Genomic DNA, 11,770 nt, shown 5'->3' on the forward strand with positions numbered 1-11,770 from the left:
CGTCGAGGTGGAAGCCGCACAGCCTCTGACCCATCCCCGGAAGTGGGGTCCCTGGGGCTCGGATCTGGTCATAAGGGGCGGAGTCCCAGCCCACGTCTGTGTGCGAGGGACCGGGGCCGTCGAGCCCCTCTGTGAGCTGGGGGGCTTGCTCAGGCCTCTGACTGGACCACGGGAGGCGCGATCTCCCTGGAATCCCCGAGACGAAGCCTTCCCCCTGAAGGACACACGGCAAATGACATCGCTGTTACTGTGAGCCTGAAGTCACGCTTGACCCCTGCCGAGGCCTGGGAAGTCAAAACACGACCCGAGAACGGCAGCCGTCCTCCCCGTGTTTAAACTGGGGAGCAGGGCTCAACAAACCTCACAGAGGCCGACGAGTAGGGGTCCTCAGGTTTGTGGGCCGTTGGCTCTCTTCTCGGGGGGCCGCTCGGTTCTGCCGCGGCAGCTGGAAAGCAGCCACAGACGACACAGAAATGGTTAGGCTCGGTCTGGGGCGCCCTGGTTTGTGGCCCTGCCCTGAAGCCTCCAACGGACTCAGACCCTTTCTGCCAGCTCTCCCCCCCCCCCCCCAATCTGGGCAGCCAGCTCTGTGGCAACCCCAGCAGCATCCCAGCAGGTGGCGCCAGGCCACCGGCTGCAGCTCTGACCCCCGTGGGGAGGCCCGGGGCTGCAGCCGGGAGGGGGATGCTCAGGATGGAGAGCAAGATTGGGATCCCCACCGGACCCCCAAACAAGGGCCTGCAAACAAACACAGCAGGTGTTCAGGGCCTTCCCCTGGCCCTGCCACCGAGGTGGCCCTGAGGACACGGCCCCATCCTCACTCTCCTCAGGGCTCTGTACCTGTAGTGGCAAGGTGGCAGCGTCTTTTTCTTAAATTTTTTAAGTGTTTATTTATTTTTGAGAGAGAGAGAGAGAGAGCGGGGGGGGGGGGGTGAGGGGCGGGGGCAGAAACGAGAGGGAGACACAGAATCCGAAGCAGGCTCCAGGCCCTGAGCTGTCAGCACAGAGCCCGACGCGGGGCTCGAACTCACGAACCGTGAGATCACGACCTGAGCCAGATGCTCAACCGGCTGAGAAGGTAGCAGCATCCTGATGCAGTGAAACAACAGAACATATCAGACTGTGTGGTCCGGAGTACTATTCTGTGAAGCTTCTAGAATTGTTGAATTTTTAAAAAATGTTTATTTATTTTTGAGAGAGAGACAGTGTGAGCAGGGGAGGGACAGAGAGAGGGGGAGACACAGGATCCAAAGCAGGTTCCAGGCTCCGAGCTGTCAGCACAGAGCCCGACGCGGGGCTCGAACTCACAAACCGCGAGATCGTGACCTGAGCCGAAGTCAGACGCTTAACAGACTCCAGGCGCCCCTGGAGCTGTTTAAACACGTGTGTGGGCCACTAGATCACAAAATAGAAATGTCTCACCGTGGGCCATGATAAGAAAACCGAGCCAGTGGGGGACATAGGTCTATAAACCAAACTGGAACTTTGGGGATGGAAGAAAGGAATGGTCGAGAGGAAACAAATCCCCTCCACTCACACTCAGGAGGGGTAAGGGGTGCCCGGGAAGGGGGGATACGTGGTTGGAGGCACCTTCCAGAGGAGAGGATACTTGACCGGGGTCTTGAAGGGTGAGTAGGAGCTCGGCAGGTGGAGAAGGAGCAGAGGAGCCGAACAAGCAAGTGTGAAGGGAAAGGTCATGTATGAGAGCAATGGGGCTTCCTCACAGAGCCCAGGAGGGGGCCTGTGGGGCAGGGGGGGGGGGGGTGTCCCAAGGGGAGAGGGCTGGACCCGGGGCTGGAGAGGAAAACCACCACCTCAGGGTGGAGGGTAGAGCAGGGGCCACTGCAAAATCCCAGGCCACAGAAAGACCGCATTTCAAGAAATATTTAACATCTCCCCCTTCTCTCCCATCTTCTCCCGCTGCCCCTTCACAGGCGCTGTGGGCACTTTTCAAACCTCTCCGGGCCTCAGGCCTACCTGCCTCCCCCCACCAGCTCCGCATCCTGACCCTGCCAGACCCTCCCCACCAGCTGGGCGCGATCGGAGAACCAGGACCGCATGCCCAGTGAGTCAGAGCTAGGATGTGAGTGCGCTGGAGTAGGCTAACTTCAGGGGTGCCGGCGGATGGGGAGAGCCCGGTGGCCAGCCTGGAGGAGGGCAGCCCACCGGCAGCTACCGTGAAGGTGTCCATCAGCGTCCACAGACAACTGCGACCAAGCCCAGCCCCCGGTGGCACAGACAGCCGCGTCCACGAGTGTGTGGCCCGCAGACCCCCAAGCTTGAGAGGACTCGGACACTCTAGGGGCACCCAGTGTCCCCGCGACGCTGACACCCAGTCGGGTCGAAACGCTTAAGTCTGCACTGCATCCTCATTGTCCCAGGAAGGGGCAAGCCCAGGGCTGCGGCTGGAGTCGCCCCCCGTCCCCGTCCCCCCGCCCGGCCGCAGCCCTGCGGGTCGCACACGCGAACGGCCGCGGCCGGTCCGGGACCAGCGTGGATCCTCAGCAGCAACTCGAGGAGCGCGCCGCTCGCAGCCCAGCCCTCGCGGGCGCGCGCCTGCGCACTGCCAGCCGCCTCGGGCACCGCGGCGCGTGCGCGGAGGAGCCGCCCACGATCTGCGCCTGCGCAAGACAGAGCGAGCCGCCGGCGGCGTACGCGGTGCTAGGGTTCGGTCGGCAACGTTAAGGGCCGCGCGCGCACGCAGGCACGTAAGCACGCACGCCCTGGGGAAGGGCCGCGTTCCGGCCGCTCGCAGTCGGCCCGAGCAGGGGGAAGGGAGGCGCCTTCGGTGTCGGCACGGGCGGAGGGGTGGGAGGGAAGCCCTACGGTGGCCGCGGAGGGACGGCGCTACGGCTCCCACGCTGGGCCAAACGCTGCCGGCCGCCGGGCGCGCGAGCCCCGGGCCCTCCGGGGCGCCCGAGGGCGGGGACGCGTGAGCGGCCGGGACCCGCAGTCGCCGCGCCCTCGGCACCATGATGCGGCCGCCCTGCTCCTGCAGCCCCTCGTGCCGCGGGGACCCGCCGGCCCGGCCGCCCGCACCGCCGGCCTCCCCCGACGCCGGCGCGGAGAGGGCACCTGGTGAGCGGCGGGCGGGCCTGCCCCGGGGTGGCGGGCGGCCGCCGCGTGCCGGGTCCCCGCCGGTCCTCGCCCGCCCCGGAAGCCCGCGGCGCCGACGCTGGAGGACCGTGCGTGGGGGCGGCGGCGGGCGCGTCCCCGCGACGAGCAGGGAGCGGGCGGGGACCCTGCGGACGAGGCCCGGCCGAGGCGAGCCGCGCGGAGCCGCCCGGAGGCGCGGGACCAGGTTCTGGCCAAGCCTGCGGGAAGGGCTGGGCGCGCCCGGCCGCCGCCTCCGCGACCCTCAGCGCAGACCCCGGGTCCCCGCGGCAGGGCCCCCGTGTGATGTGTCTCCTGAGCCCGCAACCAACCTGGCCGCCCCTGTCTCACACGTCCTGTACTTGCATGTTTTTCCACCCACAAGTTATTTAGGCGACCCGTGAGTGGAAGTTACCAGAGAGCCACTTGGTATTTATTTCTCCTTTCCTTGCGCCCAATCTGTGGGCCTGTGATGGCACCACTGGCAGTCAGCTGCCCTCCGCCTGCCGGGCACGGCCACCAGCTAACCCCCAGCACCCCGGGGAGCACAGCGCAGCGAGCATCCCTGCTTTGCAGAGCAGGGATGGGAGGGTGACGTAAACCGCTCCAGCTTGCTCGTAGTGGGTGACCGCGCCAGGGTTCAGGCCCGGCAGTGACCTCGGAGCCCCGCAACCCGCTGTCTGCAGCCCTTGGCCTGTCAAGTTGCTGAGGCGAACTCATCCGTCTGTGTCCCCGTGAAATGTCCCCAGTAGTGCCTGTGGAAAGAGCAACACTCCCCCCCCCCCCCCCCCCCCCAGCCCCAGCAGATTCCCCCTGACCTAGACTCAGTTCCGCTGCGGCCCCAGGGCTGGCTGCTTTCCCAGAACGGATGCACCTGCTCACATCGTCCCGGGGCTGACCCGGCTCCTCTTTGTCGCTTTCCTGCAGGCCACCGCCTCCCCCAGGGCTCAGCTGCTGGCTTCCAGGCCTAGGTGCCCATGACGCCTATGCTGACCACTGCCCGGACACCACCGCTGCCACAAGCTAGCACCACCGCCCGGGCCCCAATGCCGGTCATGCCCATCCCGCGGCGGGTGCGCTCCTTCCACGGCCCGCACACCACCTGCCTGCACGCAGCCTGCGGGCCGGCGCGCACCTCCCGCCCGGCGCGCACTAAGTACAACAACTTCGACGTCTACATCCGGGCGCGCTGGCTCTACGGCTTCATCCGCTTCCTGCTGTACTTTAGCTGCAGCCTGTTCACGGCCACGCTGTGGGGCGCGCTGGCCGCCCTCTTCTGCCTGCAGTACCTGGGCGTGCGCGTCCTGCTGCGCTTCCAGCTCAAGCTGTCGGTGCTGCTGCTGCTGCTTGGCCGCCGGCGCGTCGACTTCCGCCTCCTGAACGAGCTGCTCATCTACGGGATCCGAGTAACCGTGCTGCTGGTTGGGGGCCTGGGCTGGTGCTTCATGGTCTTCGTGGACATGTGAGGGGCAGCGGCGGGCCTGGCTCTGGGGTTTCTCTGGCCCGACCGGCGGCGGTGGGTGCGCCTGTGGCCGCGTTCTCCTCCACGGGGTAGGTCAGGTCCTTGTTCTTCCCAAGCCGGCTCACGGATGGGGGTCGGCCGCGGCGTCCGCCCCGCCCCCAGCCCGTGGGGGAGGGGGGCTGAGGCTGCGCCGCGAAGGGGACGCCGGTGCCCCCTCTGCTGCCGGATTTCCGCCCCGATCCTCCTGGTGTGCCCGCGTCGGTACAGCGCCCGTGGCCGCCAGCCTGTACTTCCGGCCCCCGCGCTGCCGGGGTGGGCCCCGTTGGCCCCGTCTGCCCCGGGGGAGCCTGTGCGTCCCTGCTGCCTGTCCGGCACACAGGCGTGGGCCGGGGTGTGCGAGTCCGTCCTGGCCAGCCTCCGGCCCCCTTCCCGCCAACCCCCAGCCCCTGCCCCAGCCTCAGGGGAGCGTCGGGCTCAGCTTGCTGAGGTACCGCACTGCCTCGAGGCTGTTCCCTCTGCCCTGGGCCACCGAATCCGGGCACGGCTCGCACACTCTGCGTCTGCGACCCTGAGAGGCGTAGGGGGTCCTGCGTCCCAGGCCAGGCTTCAGGGTCTTGTTGGTTTGCTTAGATGCAGTCCGGTGGGGGTGCGGGCGGCCTTGGCAGCTTCCCTAGATCAGGGGCCGGCCCTGGGCAGTGCTGGGTCCGGGGCAGGCCCGTCTTCTTCGGCCGGGTTGTTGACGTCAGGTTGGATGCCACAGCCTCTTCAAGTGTGGATTTCTGAGGAGGCAGCTTAACTCCTTGCTTGCTGGGGGAGGGGCTCTGGCTTCTCTTCCTCGGAGGGGTGGCTGGAAGGGAACCGCACGTGCACGGAGCTGACGTCAGAGGTCTCGAGGAGGTGCAGCACGGCCTGAGCGGGCACCGCAGAAGCACAAGCAAAGCTTCTGTGTAAAAAGCACCTCTCAGAGTTACGCGTGTGCCCCAGGGCCGGGCCTCTAAGCCAGGGACGTTCAGCCCCGTGCTCCTGCCCTGGTGGCCGCCAGAGCAGCTGTGGAGTGAAAGGCAGAAATGCACGGGGGGCGGGAGAGAACAAAGGGCTGGTAGTCCAGCGGGGGCCCGTGTGTTGCCCGGACCCCTGGCCTTGGGCTTCTCTGTCGGAGGAGGACAGAGTGGCCTGGGGGCTCAGTAGTCACCGTGGGTCTCTGGGCAGGTGAGAAGGCGCTTTGAATAATCGTGCTGGGGCAACAGGCAGAGACCAGGGACAGGACACTGCCCCATACTAGGGAGTGACAGACCCACGCTTCACCCTAGCTTGTCCCCACCCCCACCCCTGGGCGTGGGCAGCGCCCCTTTGACCCTGCCTGGCCGGGCAGTCCGGTGGCGGCGGTAGGGAGCTGTCGGACGGTTGGGTCCCACTGGAAGAGAGCCCCCAAGTCAGGTGGAGAAGGCGAAGGGCGCTCGGCGGCGAACCGCGCTCTGACTTGCAGCTTCCAGGTCGCCGACCCGAGGGCGGCCCGACGGCTCCTGGTTCGCAGTTCTCTTAGTTCCCGGACGGCAGGCGGGGAGCTGACCTGCGTGCACGCCGCTGCTCAGCGCCGCAGAATCTTTTGCACTAAGTCATGCTGTTTCCTCAAAGTTTTGTTTCGTGTTAATTGGCTCGGATTCCCCCAGAGCTCCCGTCGGTGGGGTGGGCACGTGTCCGCGAAGTCAGGACGGCAGGAGGGGTCCGGCCGTGCGAGGGGGTGGCGCACTGAACACAAAGATACTCCGCGTCTCGAGTGCCTGTTAAATTCTTTATTGAAATGAGCCACCTGCATTAAACTTATTTTTTTAACGTGTTGACGGAGTGATTGTTTAAAGCTCAAAATCTGATTTTATTTTTTAAGGATGTAACCAACCGAAAACGTTGCAGACGGCGTCTGTCACGAGTAACACTGGGAACGTGTTGAAGCGGTCACCTGTGATGCCGGGGGAGGGACAGGCGTGGTGGGCTTTGGCGGGCCCACCTTGACCTCGAAGTCCTGGGGACCCGGTCGGGATGGCAGGGACAGTGGCAGCGCTGGCGGGGGGCCCTAGCCAGGTCCACGAGGGCCGACTCCCACCAGCAGACGGGCATGAAGGGTCCTTACAGGGCGAGGAGACACCCGTGCGGTGAGTGGGAACAGGTCACAGGAGTGAGCGCAGCGTGAGTTCCACTTCAGGGGAAGATACGTGTGTGCGGAGAGAACCCTGGCTGAAAACTAAAGTCGTGGTTCTTGTTTAACCAAAAGCACGTGGGGCGCCCGACCGGCCCAGCCCGCAGAGCGTGCGCGTCTCAGATCTCAGGGTGGGGAGTTCAGGCCCCACGTTGGGTGTGGAGGCTACTGAGAAAAAAGCGTAAGTGACCAAAACACTCGGAAAGACGACAGACGCCTGATTACTTAGCGCCCTCAGCTTGTCAGGGTTTCCTGGCTTCTGTGCAGGGACGCCCGTGTCTGACTTCTCCCAGGTCACCGACGAGGGCAGCATCCCTCCAAGCTGCCATGGCAGCCAGAAAGTGCCACGCAGCCGTTCTCTGCGGCCTCCGGAATCTTGTGGAACGGAGGGTTTTCTCAGAAGAAAACAATCCAAGTCATGTGGGGGGTAGCCTTCGATGGCAGAGCTGCTAACATTCCCGAGAGTGGCAGAGGCTGCTCAGGAGGTGGCGTTTGTCCCGCCTCGGGCGGCCCCAAGGGTTAGGGCGTGCACCTGTAGGCGTGGTCCCCGGCATGCCTCAGGACGCCGGCCTTCCCGGGGCCTCGCCTGGTTCGAGGCCGGGGGGGTGCTGTCTTCCCAGGCGCCCGAGGCCTGCGTGGCGGGGGCGCTGCTGCGCCACCGGCCTCGCGGGACGCTGAGGCCTGACCTGGGTGCCGTGGCTCCCAGGTAACGGACCAAGCAGGCTGTGATGGTGCTCGGTGAGCGCGAGCCCTCGGCGTTTGAGGTGCCGTCCAGTGAGGGGTTTCCCGCCAACTCCCACCCACCTCGGGGCCGAAGTCACCCCTGCCCTCAGCCCCTCTCTTCGAGGACAACGTGCAGGGTCCCGGGCGGGTGGACGGCAGGAGGGATGTGAGGTTTCAGTTAAGGAGCTGCCACTCAGAGTGGTCCGGGCCCCGGGGCACCACGTGAGGCGGTGGCTGGCTCAGCTGGGGACGGTGACCCGTGAGGGCAGCTTCTGGGGAGAGCAGGCTTCCTGCTGAGATATCTTCTTCAGAGCAGAGCATCTGCTCATTGTGGGCTCGGCATCTTCGAGAAGAAAGGAACGACCTACAGGCCTGGAGGCTTCCGGGGGCCACGAGGAGGCAGGTGCCGGGGCCAAGTGGAGACGAAGCCTGGCCTGAGCACAGGTCCCAGGGCCATGCTGGTAAATGCCAGGAGCCGGAGCTGGCCTGACCAGACCCCAGAGCCAGTGAGCTGGGAGGGCAGGGGGGGCCCCTGGCGCTCATGCGGGACTCCAGGTGGGAGAAGATGGGCTCAGAGAGCATCTGGAAGGTTCTGCAGGTGGCAGTGCTGCCCCCGGTGATGGGACAGGACGGAGGTGGGGGCGAGTGGGCCCTTGATTTGGGAACCTGGCCTGCCCGAGAGCTGGGGGGGTGGGGCTGGGGCTTGGCCCGGAGGCAGTGGGTGTGGGGGAGAGGGAAGCCAGGCAGGAGGATGGTCCAGTTGGCAAGGTCGCAGGGAGGCCAGGGTGAGGACAGAAGCAAAGGGAGGCACGGGGCGGGGGCGGGGCGAGGAGGAACCGGGGAAGCACTTTCCTTGAACAAAGGCGCAGGTGCTGGGTCCCTGCGGGCCAGAGCCAGGTGCTGGGACGCAGGAGGAGAAGCCTCTGGGCACTCCTGTGCACTCAGGCTCGCTGTCCAGTCTGTCCCTTTGCTGAGGGACTCCCAGGGCCTGACTCCTCCGTGGCTGGTGTGAGGGGCTGTCAGAGGGGATGGCGGCCAGGAGGGGCAGTGACTTGGGAGCTTCTGGAAACCAGATGCTTATTTGAGAAAGTCTGGGTGCTGTGCAGACCCCGGCGCAGCCGACCGGGCACCTCATGCTCTCTCTGCACTTCTGGCAGCCCCTGAGGAGGTCGCACCTTGAGGGGCAGTCAGTCCCCCGTGTCGTTCCCCATCCCCGCACCCCCTTCCCGGGGCGGGGGGGGGCAGCCAGCTGCATGGTGGGAGGAGGACACAGCCCCACCTGGGAGGACGGCTGGGGTGGGCACGGCCCCTCTCTGGAGCAGAGCGTGACCCCCTCCCCCGGGGGCTGCTGCGGAGGACAGGGCGATCTGCTGGGGCTCCCTGCACAGATACGGCTGGTCCCTGACCTTGAGAGGTCCCTGTCGCTTCCAGCGTGCGATTGGGCGAGGGAGCTGGCGCATGGCAGGGCGTTCGGTGCTGATTCAGCCCTTTCTGGGAAGGGAGCGAGCTTTCTTCTCCTTTCTCCCTCGGTGCTGTTAGGAAAGGGCCTCTCTGGGCCAGCTCCTCCAGGATGGCCTTTCCTCCCATCCCCTCGAGGCTGGCCCGCTGCTCTGCACCCGGGAGCCATTTTCCAGAAATCCCAGCCCCGGGGGGGCTGCCGCCTCCCTGACAGCTCCCAGAGGCGGGAGCGCCCTGCCTCAGCAGCATCCCTGCCCGGAGGGGACAGGGAGGGCGGGAGGGAGCCGCTGATTCAGCGGCTCCTGGGCTGCGCCCCTCCCCCTCGCCCCCCCCCCCCCCCCCCCCCGCGCGGGCAGCGTGCCCAGGCCTGCTGGCGGCTGTGTCACACGGGGCCTCTGGCAGGGTTGCTGTGGCGCTCGTTGTGTGGCCGGCTCTGCGCCTGGTGCTGGGGGAGGGCCTGCCGCAGAGGAGGGTGCGCGGTGAGCAGGGCTACCTGGGCCCGGGAAGCGAGCGCGCCCTTGTCCAAGAGAGGGCAGAGCCCCACTCCTGGGCCCGTGCGGCCTCACAGGAGCCCAGGCCAGGCCAGACTTCCTCCAGCTCTGGCCAGTTCGACCAGCTCACCTACCACCCTGACCTGGGGCGGGACGCTTCCCCAGCCCTGGGCGGGGACATGATGCAGTGCTGGCCTGTCCTTGGCTCCGGCCTGGCCAGCTGAGGGGGGCAGCTGGGGCCAGAGCCCGGGGGGCATGAGCCGGAACCTCCTAGGGTCCAGCATGGGCCTGGTTTGCTCCTAACTGTGCTGGGAAGCCCAGAGTGGCAGGTGGCTGGGGGGGCGGGGCACTGAGGGCAGGCCCCAGGCCAGGAAGGTGCTGGCGCCCTGTGAACGGGGTTGAGCTGAGCGGAGACGGGCCCTTCCTCAGCATGCCTGTCACGGAGGGGGCCACGGGCTGGGGGCAGACACCTGGGGCAGGGTGGGGACCGGTGTGGGCCTGGAGGCCCAGGAGGAGTCTGGAAAGGCAGGGGGGAGGCCACAGGAAGATGGGGTGGGGGCGGCTAGGCTAGGTCGCTGGGTGGGGAGGTCTGTGTGTTTGGGCAGGGCAGGGCCTGGGGCACCCCACCGACCTCTGCGTGGCAGTCCTATCCGTGGGCGAGTGTTCAGACAAAAGCCCACGGGCCCACCGGCCGATGTGCTGATGTGCAAGCCTGACCAGCGCGTGGGCATCAGCGTGCTGACCGCCATCCGGTCCCCTTCCTGAGAATATTCATGCCTAGTCCTGGCTGAAATGCCACATGAATATTCATGCGGAGATCAATCAGTCCAGGCCGAAGGTGATGTGATGTCACGGGGAGAAGAGCAGTGAGCAGTCAGGTGGCGGTGCGTCCCCTGTGCGGTGCTGGCGAGGTGCCCCCACCGTGGGGCCGGGTCCAGGTCCCCGGGGCACAGGAGGCCGGGCCGGGGCTGCGGGCCCTTTCCTTCCAGGTGGACCCAGAAGAGGCCTCGGGGCTTTTGCACCGGGTGCCGCGGTCTCAGAAGGACAGGGAACGGCGACCTGCCTGCCCTCACTGGGGTCAGGAGTCCTCCCCGGGAGTCCCCCGGCCCCAGGCACCCGGGGCCCCCTCCTGACGCCCTGCCAACTCAGATGAGCAGAGGTGGTGCATTTCCAGGTCTTTGCAGCGGCTCAGCCGCACCCCTGCTCCATTCTCCCACCGCCTGGACCCCCAGAACTCTCCTCCCGCACAGGGCAGGGGCAGGGGCAGCCCTTGGGTGATAGAATGTGAGTTCGTTATTTACAACACGGCCTGACGGCCTGACGTAAGGGTAACGGGAATTAGTTGTGCTCGACTAGCCCCGCCCCCTGTTCGCGGCTCCAGGCTCCCGGATGTGGCGCGAGGGTCCCGCCGATGACACAGCCTGGAGTGGGTCCAGCCGGTGCTCAGCACCATGCGTGTGGTGAGTGTGCATTTCAGAGCAGTGCAGCCCCTTCGGCCCGCCGCGTGGCTGGGGTGTGCGTGTGTGTGTGCGTGCGTGTGCACTCACACGTGCGCGTGCCCCTGTGTGCAGGTGTGTTTTCTGTTCACCCAGAGACCGAGCAGGGCGGGGTGGACAGGTCCTGGCCCGGCCCACCGGCACCGGTGTTTCCCCCAGGTGCTCTCCGAGGGGACCGGGGGAGCCCCCCATGGCCACTGTCCCCGTGTCCCTGCCTTGAAAACAGACTGCTGTAGAAAGCCGAAACCCTTCCCGCGTCTGGGTCAGATGGTCCTGAGCTGACCCGCATGAAGGGCCTTGTTTCTTGGACGCTGTGCTGTGCCGTGTTCCCTCCCCTCCGGGACCGGCTTTCCCTGCAAGATGGGGGAGAGGAAAGCCAGAGCGGCCGGACTCACAGTCCGGAGGGGACAGGGCTGCTGCTGCACGAGGCTCTTCCCACAGCGGGAGGGTAGCCGGAGCAGGTGTTTCCCACTGGCAGGAGCTGCAGAGGGGAAGGTGGGGGACTCCTGATGTCCGTCCCCACACCGCCCTGGTGGGCCCAGAGCTCTGGGTGGCCCTCTTCTGGGGAAGGTGCGGAAGCCAGGGGCCGAGGCTGCGTCAGGGAGATGAGATGGCCCTGGGACAGGGCAGGAAGGCCCTTCGCGGCCCAGACGTGTTCCAGGTCCTGACCTCAGGGGTAGGTGGCCAGACCTCCGGGGGTGCGGCATGCTGGCACAGCTGTGGGATGGACGAACAGGGGTGAAGCGCCGTCCTATCTCAGGGCATCCCCGCGGCCGTAACCCAACACCACCGACGGCCCCACGACCACGGCTCTGGAGGCTGCGAGGCCAGGATCCTGCACCGGCAGACCTCT

General features: G+C 66.6%; 1 protein-coding gene across 3 annotated transcripts; it reads left to right on the forward strand.

Annotated features, from left to right (window-relative positions):
- Positions 1 to 2,606: 2,606 nt before the first annotated feature.
- Positions 2,607 to 6,393, forward strand: TMEM250 (transmembrane protein 250). 3 transcript variants are annotated; one of them, XM_060627484.3, is made up of 2 exons: positions 2,607 to 2,704; positions 4,021 to 6,393. In XM_060627484.3, the coding sequence occupies exon 2, from the start codon at positions 4,071 to 4,073 to the stop codon at positions 4,557 to 4,559; it is 489 nt and encodes a 162-aa protein (XP_060483467.1). In that variant the 5' UTR covers positions 2,607 to 2,704; positions 4,021 to 4,070; the 3' UTR covers positions 4,560 to 6,393. The 3 variants fall into 3 exon arrangements, with proteins under 3 accessions (XP_060483467.1, XP_060483468.1, XP_060483466.1); XM_060627485.3 differs by having other exon boundaries at positions 2,626 to 2,708; XM_060627483.3 differs by lacking the exon at positions 2,607 to 2,704 and adding an exon at positions 2,738 to 3,078.
- Positions 6,394 to 11,770: the final 5,377 nt, after the last annotated feature.

This window comes from Panthera onca, chromosome D4 (genome assembly GCF_046562875.1).
Source record: "Panthera onca isolate mPanOnc1 chromosome D4, mPanOnc1 haplotype 2, whole genome shotgun sequence".
Taxonomy (NCBI): domain Eukaryota; kingdom Metazoa; phylum Chordata; class Mammalia; order Carnivora; family Felidae; genus Panthera; species Panthera onca.